General features: G+C 27.4%; 1 protein-coding gene across 5 annotated transcripts in view; it reads left to right on the top strand.

Annotated features, from left to right (window-relative positions):
* The window catches only part of LOC107456077 (centrosomal protein of 120 kDa), a 33,983-nt gene extending 12,877 nt beyond the window's left edge, over positions 1–21,106 (top strand). For 4 of the 5 annotated variants that reach the window (XM_087152088.1, XM_087152091.1, XM_087152089.1 and 1 more), the window contains 14 exons: positions 131–320; positions 2,206–2,437; positions 2,890–3,039; positions 6,944–7,058; positions 7,215–7,279; positions 7,483–7,591; positions 10,326–10,457; positions 14,179–14,268; positions 14,923–15,015; positions 15,810–15,922; positions 16,017–16,065; positions 16,709–16,831; positions 17,042–17,283; positions 19,749–21,106. In XM_087152088.1, the coding sequence (XP_087008214.1) occupies positions 131–320; positions 2,206–2,437; positions 2,890–3,039; positions 6,944–7,058; positions 7,215–7,279; positions 7,483–7,591; positions 10,326–10,457; positions 14,179–14,268; positions 14,923–15,015; positions 15,810–15,922; positions 16,017–16,065; positions 16,709–16,831; positions 17,042–17,283; positions 19,749–20,226 (2,181 nt within the window). In that variant the 3' untranslated portion in view covers positions 20,227–21,106. The remainder of the gene's footprint in view (positions 1–130; positions 321–2,205; positions 2,438–2,889; positions 3,040–6,943; positions 7,059–7,214; positions 7,280–7,482; positions 7,592–10,325; positions 10,458–14,178; positions 14,269–14,922; positions 15,016–15,809; positions 15,923–16,016; positions 16,066–16,708; positions 16,832–17,041; positions 17,284–19,748) is intronic. The other variant, XM_087152090.1, reaches the window with a different exon arrangement.
* The last annotated feature ends 823 nt before the right edge of the window (positions 21,107–21,929 follow it).

Here is a 21,929-nt window from a genome sequence, read left to right as displayed (position 1 = left end):
TTTGTGTCCTCTATATATGACTTTACAGATATTCTCAATATTATTTACGTACAATAATCCTGTATGTAATTTACTTAATATAATTGAACAATATAAATGTTTTTGTTACAATTATTTTCTCTTTCATCAGAAGGAAAGAGATGCTCATCAACACAAGCAAGATAAAATTTCTGCAGTTGATAATTCTGTGTCACGAGAAAAAACTCAAGTACAGTCCCTTTTTAGAGTCAGCAATCCACATGAAAATTCTAGTTTCGTTCAGAAAACGTTTTGTCCTAAAATTGACGAAGTCCAAACGAATCACAATAATATGAGTGATAGTAAGAATGTTTTTTTTTAAAGAAAAAAATTCTATCTTGGTTATGTTATTAGGGTTTGCTTATTTATATTGAAGTGAAACCTCACATTACAGACACTCTTACAAAACAGAAACCTCTCATCAATGACATATTTTTAATTCCCGAGAAATCTTCAATGAAAAAATAATTATGTACCCTCTCTGAGAAGCGGACACTCCCATAACCGAGCGTGGACAATCATTTATACCCCAAAGCATTATTTTCTATCTCCTACCTTATATGTAACTAAACATATTGTCAAGCTATTTTACAATTAAGAAATCATTCTCCTGTCACCTTTCTTTTTATCTTTATCTTTAGATTATTTTCTAGCATCTTTAGATTATTTCATTTGGATGACACAGGTTAAGGGACCCCATAAGTTCAAATTACGCATTAATGCTCTTGCTCCCTCTTCTGCACTGAAAATTCCTATCTTCTAATCAATTAAACACTTATTTTTAACACAGCTGAGTTTAAAAAAAGAAGAAGAAAGAGACGTATCTAGTCAGGTACGTGCTCATATAAGTGAAGCATTATCTTCTAATCAATTAAACACTTATTTTTAACACAGCTGAGTTTAAAAAAAGAAGAAAAAAGAGACGTATCTAGTCAGGTACGTGCTCATATAAGTGAAGCATTTATTCAGACACTTGACAGATGATCAGTTGTCAATGTAAAAATTTCATAGGGCCTGATGCCTTACAGAGAAGTGTTACTTCTTTTTTTTCTTCCTGTTTATCATGAGAGGTTAATCTTCAAAGAGGTTTTGCCACATTTCCTATCAAGTGAGGGAGAGTAAACCTTATAATTGAAGCCAATTGTGGAATTGACATAGCATTAAAAGCATCTATTCAGTGATACTAACTTGAATGTATGTGTAAATAGGAAAACGTATTAATTTCTTTGTTGTTGCATCTAAAATCATCTATATATATATCAAATTTTTTCCTCTATTCTTTTTGTTAATATCCATGCCTTGTCCAGGATCGGTTTCCAGGACCTTTCTGATGTGAGGTCAGCTTCCTGACTATTGTATAGTCCAGTTCGAAAATCGATATAAAGATATAAATTTTTCATACATGAAAAATTTATAACGATTTTTTGAACATAAAATTTTCAGGGTTTTTCACTTTGTCACAATCGCCCCTAAGAAATGGACAATTATCGTACAAGGACCATTTTTTTGGTCCCAAAAGTGTCTGCTTAACTGAGGTTTCACTGTATTTGTTTCTCTTTTTTTTCTAATATTCTATTCTATTCTAAATTTTGCTTGAAAAAACAATTTTTGCATTTTTATCTAATTTTTGTTATGGTATACTCGAATAATACCATTTCATATTTCCTGACGTATATTTTTTTCAACTTCATATATTATAAACTGCAAATTTATTTAATTTTGTTTTGGTTGTGGTATTTTTTTCATTCATTATTTTTAAATATCATTTTAATATTTTATTACCTATATAATCTGTGCTAGTAAAATCGATCTGGCTTGACAAAATATAAAAATAATTGTCTTGATCAATTATTTTAACAAACATTTTTATAAACTTAGCAGCAACCCTTAAGAGGCTTCTTATATTAGGAATTAGTATTGCATTAAATAAAAAATATTGTTATGATTATTTTATCATGTTGTGAAGATATCATATACAAAATATTAGAATTTTCTTCGGGTGATATTGAATAATTCTGAATTTACACATAAAGTACAGAACATGTAAATTAACTTTTTTAGTAAAATATTATGTTTTTTTTTTTGGTACGAAAAGCATTAATATTGTAATATTGAACCTAATTTTCTATGAAATTATTTGTTAAATTTATTAATGAACTATGTTGTTAAAATTAATGTGTATTGCAGATTCATATGGATTGAGGAGCAGAAATGCTAGCTTAATTAATGGTTCAAATCCTGGTTCATGTAACCACTCCTCTGACAATAGCCCACCTGAAGTTAGAGATAATATTTTAAGTAGTCCACCCAATTCTTTACCTATTAAGGATGACAGCAATGCTCGTCATTTTTCATTTTCATTGGATCTATCAAATTTTCAAGCTACAAGATTAGCTCATCCGATCAATCTTTTTATTAGGTGGGTAATACTTCATACTTCAAATGTTATAATGAAAGAGAAATATCAATATAAATAGAAAAACAGAGTTTTTGTTCATAATTTTGGGAGTTAATTAATATTAGTAATGTATGTTAAAATCATGTCTTGTAAAATATCATTGTTAAACATCAGTTTTTGACAATTTTCATTATAGAATGATAGAAATCCATTAAACATTTATTATTTTTCATAATAGTGTAAAATCCTCTTGAATGTACGTTAGTTGAAATAAATACTGCAAATAATACTTCATGAAACATGACACTTATTAATAGATAGTTTCATTAAATTTCTATTCTTTGTTCCATAGCAGAAATTATTTTATATTTTAGAATTTTTATTTTATTTTCTGCTTTATATTGGCTCAATAAATTTTCTTTAAGTAATTTAAAACTTTAGAGCATATTTAAATTGATTCTGTGTTTTTTTAGGTACTCGTATCCATTTTTTGGTACAACTTCATCAATGATAACTCATCCCGATGTTGAAGTTCATCCAAAACGGGAAGTCAGTATCCCACATGGGTACTGTTCTTTTAATTTTGCCACCACATTTTCTATGTTGAAGTCTACATTTTGGGAGTAAGTATTAAAGGTATTGAATCATAAATTAGAAACTGTTAGTGTGTTGCTTTTTTTTGTAGTTCTTAACTATTTTGATTTATTTTTTGATAATTTTTAACACATGTTTTTCTGAAGTTTTTAATTTCCGATTTCCTAATTTTTTATCATTTGATAAGTACAATATCATTAAATTTTCTCTTTGGCAAGTCATAGTTTCTTACCAAATAAAAGAATTAGCTGATTTTCTCTAGATGTCTATAGTAGGAGAAATTCAATGACATGAAATAGTGTAGGTAAAAGAAAAGGAAAAACATAGATCAGAGTGTGTATATATATATATATATATATATATATATATATATATATATATATATATATATATATATATATATATATATATATATATATATTAAATATTTTACTTCACTGTAATCATAGGTAAAGCCTTTTTAAATTATTTTAGTTGCAGGGATCACAGTCGCTAACATGAGATTCAGAGATCTAAAATGTGTTATATTAATTATATTTTGTGCGTTATAGCTGATTCCAGATACTTGAAAACATAAACCATTGCTTGAAAACATAATGACATCTATTGCAACAGAGATTTTTAAATTGCATAGTGATAGTTTTTTGAAGTTGCAACTTCCTCATAGCAATAATGTTTTTAATGTTGTTTACAAAGGTTTTTTTTTATTAAAAATTAGTATACTGGATAAAGAAGTGATATTGGATATATAAGTGATAGCTGATATTCTGGAAATATGCTCTTTAAAGAGTTTTGTAACCACTGTATTGTCTTAGGCAGTTATTTTTTTTAAAAAAAAACTTTTTTATTAAAGAACCTCTATGTTTAGAATGATAAAACATGACCAGATAATTAATATAAATACATCAGTATTCTACAAATGTCTCAATTTATCTCCATACATGCTTTTATGAACATTGATCAATCAAATGGTATATTCTTTCATTATAATTGGGCTGCAAAATGCATACAATTATATATCTATTACTTTATGTACTTGACTAGTGATTGGTTAAATGTGTCTAATGGCGCTATCACCAGAAACATTTATATTGTGCTAAACTTCAGCAATGTTACTTTATTAAGGTAACATAATCATAGCTGTCAGTACTGATTATTGCTAGTATATTAATACATAATGAAGTGAACCTCATTTATAGAAATCAGTTCAGAACTTTTTTTGTTCTGAAATGTTCAGTTTATTTTTATTCAGAACTCTCTTTTTAAATTAATTTTTAAAAAAATCTTTTAACTGTCTTTGGTGAATTAAATGCCTATTAATAAGATTTCAAGTATATTTAATGTCAATCACAAGTGGAAAATATTGCAGTTTTTCTATTTTGATGACTATAAAAATCTCTAAAATTCCCCATGTGTGAAATATTTGGTACATTATTCAACAATTATCATGAAATGTATGTTATTTCGTAAAATCTGCTGGATTTTTTCCCACCCATGTTGGCAGTTATGCATAATCTAAATAAACTAAGTCAGAAGAAAAGAAGGGAAAAAAAGAAAATAAAATTAAATAAAAAAGGAAAATCACTAAGGTGAATCTTAATAATTTCATTATTCATTATGACATCATTTCTCCTGTTCTATTTATTTTAATTAATCATTTCTGACCCTTGCAGAGATTTTGCCTAAGATATGTATTTTTAGTTTCTTTTTAAATTTTAAAAATAATATATCCATTATTGAGTATATGTTTTGTTATACTAATTTTTTAGCAGTATTTGCCAAGTTTTTCATCAGTTATATTAAATATCATCCAAGAGTTTTATTTTGAGAAATATTAAAAAATAATCAAAATGTAACTAATTTATTGTTGCATTCTTTGTTTGAATTAATAGACAAAAAATTGTGATAAATCTTAAACAGTGGGTGATCGGTTAACGAACATAATCCGTTCCAAGACTATGTTCGCTATCCGAATTGTTCGTTAACCGATCATCGATTCACCATAGACTTCTATGTGAAATCGATTAATTCGTTCAGGAGACCCTAAAAATTACATTTTAAAAAATGAGTGATTTCTTAGTAAGTTTTTTTAGAAATAAAACATACATATAAACTTGCATATTAATCAGTCCTTTTCATTTTTTGCTTATGGGGCATTGAAGAACATGTCCAATGTCGATTGCTTTTCTCTCTTTTTCAGGATTTTCCGGAAGTAATTAATAGCATTGTCGTTGTAAAGATCCTCAACCCTACTGACATCAGATTGGTTTGGGTGCCATTCTAAGACCATTGCTCTGACATCCTCCCACTATTTCAAAAGATCTTTAATGGCAGATGTCGGCATTGGTCCTCTTTCATCTTCCTCTTGTTCAGATGGAGACACATTTCGCTGTGTTTCTTGGTGTTCTTCATTCAAAATTTCTTAGAGTTCTTCTGTCGTCAGTTCATCTTCATGTCCCATTATGAGCTCTTCTATATCATCCTCGTTCACCTCCACTTCCAGATCGCTAGCAGTTGTCAAAATTTCATCCATAATTTCAGGGGCATCTCCCTGATCACCTCCGTCTCCTTGAACGAAGGATGGACACAGCTTCCGCCAAGCAGAAATCAACTGTCGCTGTGTGACTTCTGACCACGCCTTTTGAATGATACGAATAGCTTCAAGAATGTCAAAATTTTCTTTCCAAAACTTTTTTAAGTCATTGTTGAGGAGAATTAGCTTGCTTCAAAACACCAACGAAACAGCGCACGAGTGTACAATTTCTTGAAAGCCGCAATAACCTCCTGATCCATCGGCTGAAGAAGTCGTATTCGGAGGTAAAAACTGAACTGTCTGTCAACAAATTATCTTCAAGATCCTTTGGGTGTCCTGGTGCATTGTCCAATAGCAGCAGTGCTTTCAACGGCAAGTCATCGGCATCAAGGTAGTCCTTGATGCTCAGGGTACAAACTTTAAATAGCCATTCTTTGAAAAAGATACTGCATGGCCCATGCCCTCTGATTCGATCTCCACATTACTGGCAATATGCTCTTAATTATGGAATTTGTTTTTAATGCTCTGGGATTCTCAGAGTGGTAAACGAGAAGTGGTTTAAGCTTCATATCACCACTAGCGTTAGTTCCCAGAAGTAACGTCAATCGATCTTTCATAGGTTTATGCCCAGGCACACTTTTCTCATCTTTCGTGATGTAGGTACGGTTCGGCATGCGCTTCCAAAACAAATCAGTTTCATCACAATTAAATATTTGTTGTGGACAATATCCTTCTGTTTCAATGAATTCTTGAAATTTGAGACAGTACTTCTCAGCTTCTTCTTTATCTGCACTAGCAGACCCACCACGCATTAATGCATGTTTAATTCCAGACCTTCTTTTAAACTTTGTAAACCAGCCAGTGGTAGCCTTGAATTCTAACTCCTCGGATGATGAACCTGGAGTTTGTTCTTTCAATTTCTCAAAAATTTCTCTAGCCTTCTCTTGAGTGATTGGCATACTAGTTTCATTTCCCGTTCATTTATCCAAACTAAAAGCAACCTCTCCTTTTTTTAAGGATAGCATTTCTTAGTTTCGCAGATGAGATTTTCGTTACTCCTTCAGCTCCTCATAATAATAATTTTTGAATGACTTTTAAATTCATTGTTAATTCAAGTTTCATTAAGTAATTATTAATACTAAGCATGCTTTAACCATTTCTCCTTTCAGTGATCTTATTTTGTATACAAAATAATAACAAATGTTTAATATTAATTTTTCTTCAGGCCGAAACGTGTTCGTTAGAATTCGTTTTGTTCATTATCCGAATATGTGTTCGTTATCCGAACACAAAAAACTTTCGTGAAAGTGTTCGTTAACCGATTTGTTCGTTAACCGATCTGTTCGTTAACTGATCACCCACTGTAATAAATAGTTATGATTGATCCCTGTCAATTTTAGGACTCCTCTTATTTTGGAAATTCTGCACAGAAAAAAGGATGGTCAAGAGCAACTTGTAGGAACTGCTAGAATAAATTTGTTTCAAGTTTTAGATGCGCCATCTCTTAGTCACGTGGTAAGTATATATAAAAATGCAAAATAAGTTTATAAAAACAAATAAATGATTTTGTCAAGTAATGAATGCGTAATAGTCTTTTATACCTTTAAAATATAATTTATTGTATTAGTTTAAAATCTCTGCTTTGTCTTAAAATGAAAAAAATATTTTCAGGTTGATAAGAAACATGGTAAACGTCAAATGAACACATGCAAAGTTATGGTTATGTCTCCTGAAGGGTATTATATATATATTTTATAGTTCTTTAATCAATATGTTGTTTTTAAATGAATAATAGTTCGTAGCTCTTTGTAATGATCTGAATACCATCACCAGTTAGAAACACATTATTTCTATTTGTTACTTAAAACTTTTTTTTTATTTACTGTAAAAACAATTATTTAAATTAAAAGTACAAAACATGTTTTGTCTATTTTTGCAGATATGAAATAGGAGAAATATTTGCTTCCTTGTCATTGATTGATTTCGGGCCTACATCTGTTCTGTGTGATCATCATTCTTCTAAATCCAGTTTACCCTGCTATAATGAGGTAAGTTTTTTTAATTCACATTTTCTTGGCACTTTAGTCCTGTGCAGGCCAAGGTTATTCCTACAAGTATTTTACAACAGTCTGCCAGATGCTTGTTTTAGTAACTTTTAATGGTGTAACATCAACATTCTAAGCATCATCGAGCTGTCTGAGTGGAGGTCTTCCCCATTTTCTAGTGCCACTTAGCTTGTTAAAGGTTAACAGAAATTTAACTTATCCTCTCAAAAGAAGCTCCCAATATTTGGTTTGATGACATCATTAATAATGAAAAAAAAAGTCTGTTTTAGGTAGTTTGTTTTTATCCTATAATTAATGTATTACTGTTGTCACGTCATTTAATGTAATAGTCTTGCTTATAAGATATTTTTGATATGAATTCCTATGTTCATGTAATGTTTCTAATTTAAAATGAAAGGTTAATAAGAATATATGGATAAATGTCATTATATTGCAAGTAGGACTGGGCGATATTAGAAATTATATATCGTGATATATCGTCAGTTTTGCATCGCGATATAGCGATGTATCGCAATATAGTATTTTTGAATTTCATTTACTTTAAGGCACAGAAAGTCAGATTTCTATCAAGACTTCATACGCATATTGATTTAAATCAATTTATAAATTTGAAAATATATATGTTTTGCTAAAGAAAGATATTAAATAAATTGACTAAGATGTACAAATCTTACTTAAAATATTTATTGAAAAAATGTGTGTAGATACAGAATGAAATATTTGCACTTCTTTATCGTTTATAAGGTATAAGCAGTCTTAATTTAAATTATCCCCTAAAACACCCTTAATGAAAAAAAATATTGTTATTAAACAAAAGCGGATTTTAAAATTTCAAAATATATTTTAATTAAAATAAAAGTTAGATTGACTAAAAGCCGAAGCTTAAAATTAAAAATGTTCGAATTTTAAACTAAAAAGTAAACATAAGATTTGTAATAATTTCTTAAAATTTTCGTTCTCTGAAAGATTTCTCAGTTTAAAAATAAAAAGGGAATTTTATAAAGATATCTAGCTGAAATTATTGAAAGAAAATTTAAAAAATTAAAAAAAAAGCTTGTCAAGAAATTCATTATACACTTAAAACAAAGTGTTAAAAAAAATTTTTTTTTTAAAAAAAAGAAACTTTTTTTAACAAATCAATATTTGCTTGTACTATTATGCGTAAATAATTACAGAATTATTAAGTTCGATCGTAATGTTCAAATTCTTAATAAAAAAGTAAACACAAGTTTTGTTATATTTTCTAAAAATGATCACGCAAATAACAAAAGATTTCTCAGTTTAAAAATAAAAAAATAAATAAAAGTGAAATTTATCAATATATTTACCTAACAGCATAGGAACAAAATTTACAAAATAAGTTCGTTAAAAAATTATTTGTATGCTTAAAACAAAGAGCTAAATAAATTTTAGAAAAAAAAATGCTTCTTAAACACTATTTTTATTATTATTTCATATAAATAATTAAATTAAATTAAATAATGACCGAATTATGAACGAAAAACAAAGTAAGGCAAAGTTTCTTAATTAAATTCTTAAAAATAAAAACAAAAGAATTGTGATATTCGGTAATATATTTAGCTAATTAACTAATAATATAAAACGAAAATTAAAAAAAAATAATGATTTTTAGTAGTAATTGATTAAAAAAAAAAAAAAAGAAATGAATAAAATTCGCAAACTTTTCAAATTCTTTTGAACAAATAAAGTTTATTTACTTATGTCCAAAAAATAAGTTTTGTTTTAACTTTATTTCTAAAAATAAAAACAACTCAAGATTTATAAATTTAAAATCAGTAATAGAAGCCCATTAAATTATTAGAAGTTTTATCCGAAAGGTTTTTAATAAATTAAAAGAAAGTAAAAAAAATAACCTAACAAATTTATTTACTTTGTAATTTAATTCCTTATGGGTGCCTTAAATTAGATTTCCGATAATTTTCACATTTAAAAATATAAAAAAAGTTTTGTCAGAAAATAAATAAAAAACTTACCTAATTAATGAAGAAACTTTTCTTTATAAATTCTTTTCAATAATAGATTGCGTTCAGAACAAGGTTACGACGGCGATCACGAAGTTAATCCCATTGAAAATAATCTACAAGAAACGATTTCAAATCGCGAAGTTGCGAAAACGAACATGTGATATAACGATATAAGGTCTCAAAAGTGATTCTGATTCTACCGCTCATCAGTCAAGGCCGTCTCAACATAACGAAACAATATCGTCTTCCACAGCGCGAGTTGGCATCGGAACGTAAGAGAAAGTCCTTGTGTGTATCGCTATATCGTTATATCGTCTTCTTCACTTGACGGCTTAAATCAGATTTCTGATGCATCGCTTGGAATGAAAGTCGCTGTATCGGTTTGCCGATATAGGCGTTAAATCGATATGTTGCGATATATCGATTTATAGCCCAGTCCTAATTGCAAGTTTTTTTTTAAATTGAATTATTGAAAAAATTCAACATTAAAGATGTAAAGGATGTGTTTTCTTAAAAGCTGAAACAAAAACAATAGTATATTATAAAGAGACTTTACAATTGACGAACAGCAATATGACCTGGTCTATTAGAATATAATCTCTGTTACTGTCAGCTAATCTGAATAGAAATAAAAAAAAAGCAAATATGTATATATTTTTAGAATACTGTCAAAATTGGCTATATTTGTTTTAAAATATATCTGTTCGAATTTTATTGTTATTATTTTTAAGGTTCGCAGTGCGATACCCAGTTTTACTCTTCCTATAATGAGACAAAATGGTTTGACTCAAGATGAGTTACTGCAGGCTGCATTAGAGGTAGAGCTTTGGCAAGAGCGCCAAAGGGAAATTTTCCGTGTTCAGGTAAAAGTGTTTAAAGTTTATATAAATTTATATACAGTCGGACCTCTATTTAACGAACTTCCATTTTGCGAATTTCTCTATTTTGCGAATATTTTCAAGGAACTAAGAACATTTTGGAAATTTCTTCGTTAAATAACTTCCAAATAGCAAAGTGAATTTTCTACTTAACGAACTTTTTTTCGAGATCCACTTTCCCTATGTCCCGAAATATTTCAGAACATTTCAAACTTGTTAACGCATTTTATGGGGGAAATTATCTCGAATTGATTTTCGAAGCCACTTCTCTTATAGAGAAAGCAGTAAAATCCCTTTCCCTTTTTGTTTGCATTTCAAACAAAAAAAACTCAGACAAAATTAACGGGAGCCTTTTAACTTAAGAGTGCATGTTGTAATGTATGCTTAAAATTACTTTGCAATTATAATTTTATACAGCAAATAAATGCAGCTATAATTTTATACATAAATTCAGCTTTTGTTTAGTTGAAAATGTAATAGCATGGTTGTGTAACACTGGATAATGTTTTGCTCTATTCTTGCTTTCGAAGCAAATTTCTTTTATGGTTAGGATTTATAAAATAAATAGTAGATTGATTGATTGAATGTAGGGTTTAGTGGCACAAGATCAAAATGAGGACATGCTGCGCCAAACAGTACGGTTAATAAATAAATAGTAGATACTAGTTTACAAGATAAAGGTGTATCGACAGTACCGTCTTTACGCATGGGCACACCCGGGCAGTGCCCGAGGGCCCTTAAGCACTAAGGGGGCCCTTGGGAATCTTACTTTTTATAAATCGTATTTAAAAAAAACTAAGAATAACCAAAATTGCCTTATTTATTTTTAAAAATAAATATATTCTATGGTATAAAGTGTGCATTTTGTTTTTCTTTCTACAAATAGTGATTGATTATCATGCAAAAAACAATAATTTGAATAGTTTATCACCAGGGAAACTAAAAAAGGTAACCGAAATCTATTTTTCTACTTTCCAATGAAGTTTTTATGTGGATTCAGTTTCTTGAGGAATGTATTTAAATTTGTTCAAATTATTGCATATGTTAAAAATGCTTTATTTTGTGTATGTGAAGTTTTTGTTAGTTCGATTTTAAGCAGTATGACCTGTTATAAGGGCCCAAAACATTTCTGTGCCCGAGGGCCCTGCATGCTATTAAGACGGCCCTGTATCGATTGCTATTTTAATTATGCCTAGTGTTTATGAATTTAAAACTTGTTTTGCATTGTTTAAGTATTTCAAAAGGTGATTTTCTATTTAATGAATTTTCCTTGTAACGTACTTATTATCGGGATTTAGCGACTTCGTTAAATAGAGGTCGGACTGTATATACTACTACTGACTATATTTATTACTACTGAAATGCGGAAATTAGATAATGTCCAAATTATCGGATTCCAAGCTTTACTGGTAGCATACATATGCATTCCTGACTTTTTGTGAAAAGTTCGTTTTGAAAACTCTTCCCATGGGTCCATATTTATGAAAAATCTATTCCTAATTTTGTCTAAGTAAAAATAAGATTTTGTTTTTTGGAGGAAGAAACACAAGAAGTATGTCTTTTCAAGGAGTTTGTTTTTAAATTTCAAAGTAGAGTTGTTATTATTAGTTTAACTAGTATTATTAATTCAGTATATTTAGTTATTATCAGTTTTTTTGATGGAACCATTTATGAAATAAAAATTTTGTAATTGGTATCTTACTACCAACTTTTTCGTGGAGAGTTATTTTTTCATGGAGAGTTATTTTTTCATGATAAAAAAAAGTTTGTGAAGGTTCCGTTAACAGACTCAAATTACTCCCAAAATGACCCCTGATCTATATATAAATATAAAAGGTATTATTTCTTTTATTAATCTAAAAAATTAGGCAAGGTAAAAACAAAATATTTTCTGTGATAAGTTGCATCAAAACTATATAAAACACATTCAGTTTGTTAATATATTGTAAATTCATTATGTATTAAAATTAGATTTTCTAGGTGATGTGCAGTCCTATATGATATACATGAGTTTCGCTCGCAGAAAATTTGTCACCGTAGCTAAACATTTTTTACTTTTACTAAAGAAAAAAATCTACCTCTTCAAAGAAAGTTTGACTTTTTAAAATTCCTGAGGGGGAAAAAAACATTTTTTGGCTCTTTCCCATGGGTCAGGGAAAACCTGGAATTGTCAGTGAATTTTATTTTAATGATAAAAGAGAAGGAATAGTTAAGACAAAAATTCACATTTTTATTTATTGGATAAATGCTTCCTATATATATTTTTTTCTTGCTCAAATTTCAGATATTTCTTTTCAATTATTTTAAAACTATTTTGGCACATACCATTTTTGCATTTCTGTTACCACCTTTTCGGTGTTTTACCTAACTCATCCTTGTGGTATGAATCAATATAGAATTGCATAAAAATAAAACATATCATTTTCAGAAATCTGATTTTTAAACAATCCTCACCGAAATGAGGTGGCGATGAAAGGGTAGAAACTAGTTACAAGAGCTAATTAATATGTGCCGAAATTTTTTTAATTGAGATTTTGTGTTTGCTGAAAGTTTTTCATTTCACCTAAGTCTGGTGAATAGAATGTATGTTAGAGGTTTAAAGGAAAAGATACAACTGAAAATAAAATTTATGAAAAAGATAATGATTATTATTTTTGCTCTTTTATTTACATGATTGCTAATTGAATTATAAAAATGGCTGTATGGCAACTCTTTAGGATTACGCTGTTTTCTTGAATAAAAAAAAAGTTTCAGGTGATTTACATGAAAAGCTCCAGCTAGGATTTACTTATCAACCTAATTTGACCTTTATTTGTAATTCATTTTTACTTTTATCTTCCCTTCTGAAATAGAATATTATTTTGACCCAATTTTATCTTTAGTTTTATTTGCAGAGTGCAGCAAAAAACAAGGACAAACAAGTTTAAATTCATTTTTATTAATAATTAATAAGTTTACTAATATAGAAAATGATAATAGAAGTAAACTTTTGCTTATAAATGAATTTAATTGATTTCAAAGTGTCAGCCTTTTACAACTGTGCATATACGCAAGCGTTTTATAAAATGTTAAGTAATGGATTGCAAGTCAGCACTGGGAGAGATTCCTTTTAACTGATCTGAAGCTCTTTACTATCTCGCAAGCTCATAACTCCCAGAACGATAGGATATGGTCTGTAGACATTCCAAGCACATCTGCGATTGTTAAACATTGCCAAAGTTAGACATGCTGTAGATTGGAATTTGCGCAAGTGGCAAATCAATTGTGGGTTTTTTATGCATAAGGCAGCTACTTAAAAACAATTAAATTTATTTATAAGTATAAGTCTACTCTTATTATTTTTTATATTTTATAAATTTTTTAAAGTTGTATTAAAAAAAATTTCCCTTCACTCTAAAACCAAATCACACCCCTATTTTTATTGCTTCTTTTCTAAGAGCAAAAAAGCTATTCTTCAAGTTTCTGCATCTCAGATTTTTCTATTCCTCAATTGTATCATTTATGTAATATTATGTTATATTAGATTTAGGTCATTTTTTCAAACATTTAGGTCATCTTTCAACAAATCAATCCTGTATTGGTTTTTAAATAGTTGATTTGAGTTGTTCAGGTACTTTAAAAGAAAATTTTAAAATGTTTACCTTTATTTATAGAAGTTTACTGTAAAAATTATTTGTACAAATAAAAATTCAAATATTTTTTATAGCTTAAGGAAAAAGAAATGCAACACTTATCATTTCTGACATCTGAATGGAAACAAAGAGATAAAGAAAGAGAATTATTATTACAACGAAAGGTAACATTTTGTTATTATATATTATTTATAAATAATGATGCAGAAAGCAAAGCAATGTTGTATGATTTGTGATATACTGGAAACCATGAAAATCAACGAAAGCTATACAGAAAATTTTTAGCGACATAGATTTATTTTGTGCCCAAAGAATTTTTTGTTATCACTTGGTGATAGAAAAAATCTATTGTGTTTGAATCATTGAAATTTGATAGAAAATTAACAAATAAATAGTAGTAACAACAATAAAATAATGAAACTTATTCATTTTTTCTGAATTCTTTCGTTAAGGAATTATTTTGATTTTTGGTCCTTTTTGTATCATTTAATTCACAATTTTAAGTGCCCTGCACTGTGCATTTCTCTCCATTTTAAATCTTTATAATAAATATTCTTTGTTTTCATTTATTTATTTAAAAAAAAAATCTGAATTTGTTATTTGGTTTTGAGTGCACCTCATCAAGTATCAATAAATATTAAAAATTGTTTTAAAGTTTTTTTTGGCTTATGTTTTATATTTTTTACATTATAACTAAATTGCATTATGACTGGTATGGGTATTAAAAAATTAATTGTACCTTCATATTGCTTAATTATGAATTAAATACCAGTGTATACCTGTATATTCTAGTATTTATTATCTATCTCTTTCATTAGCTTCAAGAGTGCCAAAAATTAGAAGATAAATTGAAAGTAACTTTGAAGGATGCTGAATTAAAAGAAAAACAATTATCTTCTCAAGAAACAGAGGTTGGTAAAACAATGTTTTGTTGGGAACAATCCTTTTTATTTTATTAATAAATTTTATAGTCTCATAATATAAGATAACTTAACTATGACTGGTATATTAATTTTAATGTCTGGTATTTTTGTCGTTAAGCTAATGTGATTTATGTGTACTTTTGGTAGCCTTGTTACGTTGCTCTATGTTAAAGTTCTGAACGGTTGCCATTGTCTCTGTGATAGAGAGGTCTTTTTTTTAAACTGAAAAGGATAATAAATATTGAAAAAAAATTTGCATTTTATTCTTACTGAAGTATTAGAATTTTATTCTTAGAAAATTGCTAAAAAATATGTATTTTTTATTATTAAGAAAATTTTTTTTTAGTGAAATACGAAATTCGGTTTAAAAAAAAAACTGATGGAAGAGGTTTATATTAAAGTTAAAGCAGAAATTTTAAGTTTAAACAAAAATTAAAACATCTGACATTTAAAATTTTCTTCAAACAATTATTGAACTTTTTAAAGTTTGAGATTTAGGTGTTTGGTGAACAATTTATTTTAATAAACGTACTTCCACTCTTCATCTTGATTAATTCAGTGGCTTTTTCATTCTTTATCATTTTTATCTAAAAAAAATAAGAAGAATGATTCAAATATCTGTTAATTTTATAGAAGTTTGAAAATAAATTTTCTATTTGAAATATCACTTTCTTTTAAAATGAGCTAAGTTATATTCAGACTTTAATTTCTGTCATTCTGTTAACTTTTAAAACTGAAGAATAATTTTTTTTTTTCATTTTAATTTTCATAAATTTTTGTAGCTTTCTATGAAACTTCTTAAACTTGATAAAGAGAAAGAACAACACCAAAGAGAAACAAAAAATCAAATTGAATCTATCAAGCATGAATATAATGAGATGCTAACCATGGAAAGGTATTAATATAGTTCTCCTAAATCTTGTATACATTTTAATTCTTTGTTGCTACATTAAAATTTATTTGATGTCCTTGTTATTTGTTTATTAAAGAATGAAGTCTAGAGAATTAGAACAGAAAAACAGTTCTTTGATTCGTCAGGTAATGCTTTTTTTGTTTTATGTTCATGGTTTGTTTCCTTAATAAATATTTAGTAACTGTAATATTGCTGAATGAATGATTTTGGTTGAATCAGAATTTTATTTTTATTCTATTAAGAAAAAAAGGATTATTTCAAACACAAAAAATTTCTTTTAGACTGATGTTCCTTTTTTTTTTTTTTTTAAATGCCAGTATTTTTAAGAGTGTAAAAAATTTAATTATAATTTATTTCTATTATATGCTTTTATAAGTTTAATTGAAGATAATTTTGTTTTATTTATTTGATTTTTCTTTGTTAAAGTTATTGTTTGGCTATTTAAATGCGATACATTAAATTTATAAAAAAATTTTAAGGTCTATAAGGTAATAAATTATATATGAATGCAAGGAACATTAAGATTTTTGTGCAATATGCTTCGATTGGTGTAAAAAGTTTCTATTATCCTGATGTTTTAAATTTTAATTTTCAAGATTTTCCTTTTATGTAACGTTAACTTTGTAATGTATTTAATATTATCTAGCTTAGTTAGAGAAGCCCTTTTTTATTAAATTTTAATGGGAATTTTTTTTCTAATTATGTTAATAAAATTTAATGTCCCAATTTTTAAGCCAATTGAAGAGAATTGGACATTTTGAATTTCAGATCAAGGAATTAGAGCGTGATATCCAAGATCAACGTGCTGTCTTTGAAAGTTTGAAAATGCAAGCAAACAAAGATCCGGATGTTCATTTGCGAACAGAAGTTAATATTCTTATCATGGAAAAAGTAAATATTATTTCATTTTTTCTTTCATTTAATTTCCCACCTATATTTTTAAAACTAAAGAGCTGATCTCTAAAGATAAAGACCCTAAGATAGCAGTAAAAAGGAGAAAATAGCAAACTTTAAAACTTTATGGAATTTATTTTACCCAAGAATAAATATTGATATTTATCTAAACTCGTGTAAGTTTACGCATGCATTTATAATTTATAGGCAGAACTTCAACAGAAACTTGAGACTGCCTTATCATCAAAACAAAAGTACAAAATTCAGTGGGGTCAAGTAGTACGCCAAATGTCTGCTCTTCAGCAGAAACTTCATAATATGGAGTGCTTAGAAAAAGAGAGAAAGGAGAAAATTTCATCTTTCCAGCAAAGAATTTTATCATCTGAAGAGAAGAATGCTGTGCAAACTAATGATGAAATTCATGGTATTGTGAAAGAAAAAGTTGAGAGGTAAATAATTCTTATTCTTTTAAGTTTTAGATCAAATTAATCTAATTTTATTCATCTTTTTATGTGTTTGTGCATTCTTTGTTTATTTACATTTTTCTTCTCCTGTTTTTAAATAATTGATTGGTATGCAACTTAGATAAAGAATGATCTATGCACTTATTGTATTGCTGGTCTAAATTATAGTTTAAAATTTTTTATTAAAATAAATCTAAATTTTTTTCTTATTTCTTTCTTATTTCTCTTTTTCTTATTCACTTAAGGGGTTTGCAACAATTTTTTTAAATAACTATAAAATCATTTATTTTGTGGATGTTTTACATGCTCATTTAACTTATAATCAATAATTTATCTTCAAAAAGTAATTAAACTGTTTAATTTTTTTTTTGAAAAACTTCAAAATTTTTAAATCCATAAAGCTTTTTTTATTTGAATATATTTTCAGAAAATTTTTTTTTCTTGGTGCTTACTATATTTATTTTAACAATTTTGTGCATTCATTTGTTGATGTATCAATTAGAATTTTTTGTATAGATTATTTTGTAAAAATGTAGAAAAAAAGGTTAAAAATTCCTGTTAAGTATATATAACATGCTGTAAAAATTGTAATGCCTCATAAAATGCTTATTCCATGCATAGTTTAAATAAGTGTATTATACTTAAGATAAAAAAGTTTACTTCAAAGCTTTATCTTAAGTAGAAAAATTCCTTAGGGATTCAATTAAGATTAATACACAAAATTATCATCTATGAGAAAAAGCACTCTAAAGTCTGTCTGCTGTGCAAGTTTCTGTATTAGGACAATCTAAAATCATTCATAACTTTTTTAAAAATGTAGATAGAGAGATGATTTTTTTTCAGTGAATTTGAAATAGTTTTAAGTTTTATTATAAGCAATAAAAAAAAAAAATTTCTCGATAATTTGGTCATTTTTTGGAGTTTTCCTTAAGAGTTTCTTTATGTTTCTATATTTTTTGAATTTCATAATCAAACTGGGCTTTTAAATTTTAATAAATTATTTAATGAAATATGCACCCAATCATAAGATATTTAAAACTTATTTTTGAACGATCTTTCCTATATATTTATTACTTTGATGTAGCATTTGCCTAAATACAGCTTGATATAAAAATAAAATGAAAATAATTTTTTATTTGTGTTTCTAGATTATCATCAGGTGCATACTCTAAGTATTTTGATTGAGATATACTGACTCGAATAGTAATTTAATATTTTTTCTGCATAATTTTGAAATGTGTCGGAAATTTTAAAAAAGCTTGTATATAATTTGATAACTTACAAATTCACAGTATAGCACAAGTTCAAAATATAGTCTGGAACAAAAAGTACATCGATGTATTAAGCAAATTTGTCTTTCGTATGTACTTTCCATTCAAGAATGCATTTTTGCATTTAATGAGTAATATCAAATCAACCAAATATAATAAGCCTCATTTTCTAAAATATCATTTGTTGTGAGATGTTTCTGAGTATTTTTCTGAGTATACAGTCAGACCTCGATGTAAGGTCACCCTAAGGGACATCGCAAAAGTGACCTCATAAGCGGGGTGACCTTTTAACCGATTCATTAGCAGTTCGTAACTAAGCACGTAAATAATACTTATTATGATTTTTTAAAAATGGTAATACAAGCGGAAACGATCGGCCATAAATTAAATATTTAAGTCAATAAATTTTATCTGAATTAGTGAAGAATTAAAGAAAGTTAAGATTTTTTTTAAAAGTTTTAATTTAAAATAAAGCTGTTTACTAATTTTCTCAAAGTGTGCAGTACATCTTACTGTATTTAAAATAAATCATTTATGCAGGTCTGTCTAGTTTTTGGTTGCATTTTTCGAACAATGTTTTCTAGATTTTGTAACTTCTCAAAATGTTCCTCAGCTCCCTCATGGTTTGTAAAAAAAATTTGTGTGGCATTTATTGCATTGAAGAATTCCAGTTGGGTTACAGTCTCAGGATCACTGTCATTGTCCTCACTCTAAAACAATTTCAGAAATTGTAGCTTGTTCATTTGGTTGCAACATTTTCATCGAATTCGAGAGGGGTAATTGCCTTGTAAAGAAGTTATATAGGCTTTTGAGAGAAGAGCTCCCCTCACCTCAGATAAATATGACCTTATAAGCGATAACGATTTTTAAAACTTGACCATATATCCGATAATCTGTAGCAAAGAATTCCTATTCAGTGAGCCGGGACTTTGGTAAAGTGACCTTATATGAGGATGGCCTTATGTCGAGGTCTGACTGTATTTATGTCTGAGTATTTCTATTACTTAATCTGAATTGAGAAAGCTCAATACTTTTTTATTATTGTGATAAGCCTGTGTATGGGTTGTCCAAATGAAAAATAATTATGTGATATCTTCTATCTGCTTATTTAAGTATTGTTATATTTAAAGACTAAGTTCAACTATAAATGACTTACATCCATTTTGTTTGAATTTACAGCTTGAAATCTGTTGTATCCCCTGAAAGTATTAAACAGCAGATGCGCCAGATGTCTTTAGCTGTGCATGGTGCAGAAACATCTCATTTAAACAGCCCTATTCAAAACCACCACTTAATTTCTAATGCTACTGTGAACAGGCTGATATCTAATGGTCCTTTGCAGAACTCTAGTGCCAAATGTTTAACTAGTATTTCAGATGAAGTGACTGAAAAACACAATTCAAATGAACACTCTAGTCCTTCAGGATTAGAGAAAAGTCCTGTTTCTATGACTTTACACTCAAAGCCATCAGGTATTCCAAAACTCTCAAAAGACTTACCAGATCTGAATGGTAATACTACTTCTAAAGACAATAATTTTCTTCAAAAATTACTTGCTGACAAGGAAAAACTTATTTTGTCTGGTTACAAAGAACAGCATAAAGCTATAAAGGATCTTAACATTCATATTGATAAAGCAAAGCTAACATCAAAATGAATAATTTTTACAATATATTTTTTCATTTGTGAATTTTTCATTTTTTACATTTAAGTGTGTAACTTATTTATTTTTCATCTGTGTGTTTTTTTTATTACTGTGTTAAAATATTTATTTAAAAATAAGTTTTATTTTGAGTCTGAAAATGCAATCCGAGTGACAGTGGGAGTGAATTTTAGAAATTATGTATGTACCTTTTTTTTAATTTTTTTTTTTTTTGCTGTCAAAGCATGGGTGATGAAAGATAAAATCTCTATGTAGTAAACTGTCTTAAAGTTATTATTGAACCAGCTTGCATAGATAAGATACCATCTTAAAATTATACTTTTTAATCTTAATGCATGGTTTAAAACTATCTCTGTTTTGTTTATAATCGTAATTCTAAAACATTTTGGTTACTAAGGTCAAATGTAATTCATTTTTTGCTTTTATGATATTTTTTTTACAGTGTCCAAATATATTTTTGTAATGAAATCTTATTTTATGAATAAAAACCAGTGAAAATCAGGAAATTAATATTTAGATACATTTTACTTTGCATAATTTAATATCAAAATTCTAAATTAGTTTTTATTTACTTTATTTACTTACTATTTCACACTCAAAATATAAGTAGTTTAAAATTAAGTATTTGGGCGATTCTTATAATTCTCAATGCAAACAAAATATAATAAGTTTGAGTATTTTTGTAAATTTCTCATTATAACATGTATATATATATAAAAAAAATGGTAAAATGGTTTATAATAAAAAAAATGGTAAAATGTACTTACCAGAATATTTCTCAATGAAAAAAATTGTGTATAAGAAGTTTTGCTTGAAAAACTGTTTTAAACACATGCACAAAATGCCACATTTCTTTTATTATTGTTCAAAAATATTATTGACAGTAAAAATTTAACGTTGAAAAATTTAACTAAATGAAATTAATTAGGAGCAAAAAAAACAACAACATAATGTTGTGTTTTTTTTTTGTTATAGTGTCCTTTGTATAATAGAATTGAAAATCTCATATTTAAGTCAGAAAAGTTGCAAATTTGTTTTATTTTAATTTTCTTCCTCCTTAACTTTTGACATAAATGGCTCAATACAATACAGACATTTTTTTCCTAGTTATGTAAAAAATAATAATTAAAGGAACACTGAAGAATTGGAATGCCTATGTTTGATACTTACAGCTTTAAATACTATGTTAGGCATACATTTAAGTTTTTAAAGTAATTAAAATAAAATGAAAGAATTTAGTTATAAGTTATGCAATAGTAAAATTCCATTTTGGAGGCAGTGAAAAAATGGCAAACTTTTTTTGATGCTTATTTATGTCTGGTAGTTTTTTACACTCAATCTTCGAAACTGAATTTTATCCTTAAAGCATAGTTGTAGAAAATTCAATATTTTATTTTTATTTTACTAGAACAGCTAAAATATTGTTAAAAGCAGTAATCTCCTCTCATTTTTGTTTTAAACTTGTCATTTCCTCATCTAGATGACCTGGAAAAGTCAGAAAATTTTTTAAACTTTTTTTATAAGTCATAAAACTTCTAATTTCTGCTTAAAAAAGGTTATGTATAAAAATTAGAAAAGTTTTTTTAAATTTTTAGAAAAAGATAAGATTGTTTAATATTAGGAAAAATTTATTTCACACTCTTAAGCAATAATTTTTATCCTCTAATTATTTTTTGCAAGCAAAGAAATTTTTTATA

Source organism: Parasteatoda tepidariorum, chromosome 9 (assembly GCF_982258835.1).
Source record: "Parasteatoda tepidariorum strain Cologne lab strain chromosome 9, Ptep-v5.0, whole genome shotgun sequence".
NCBI classification, from domain to species: domain Eukaryota; kingdom Metazoa; phylum Arthropoda; class Arachnida; order Araneae; family Theridiidae; genus Parasteatoda; species Parasteatoda tepidariorum.
The sequence above is the reverse complement of the archived record's forward strand: the minus strand, read 5'-3'. Positions and strand labels throughout refer to the sequence as shown.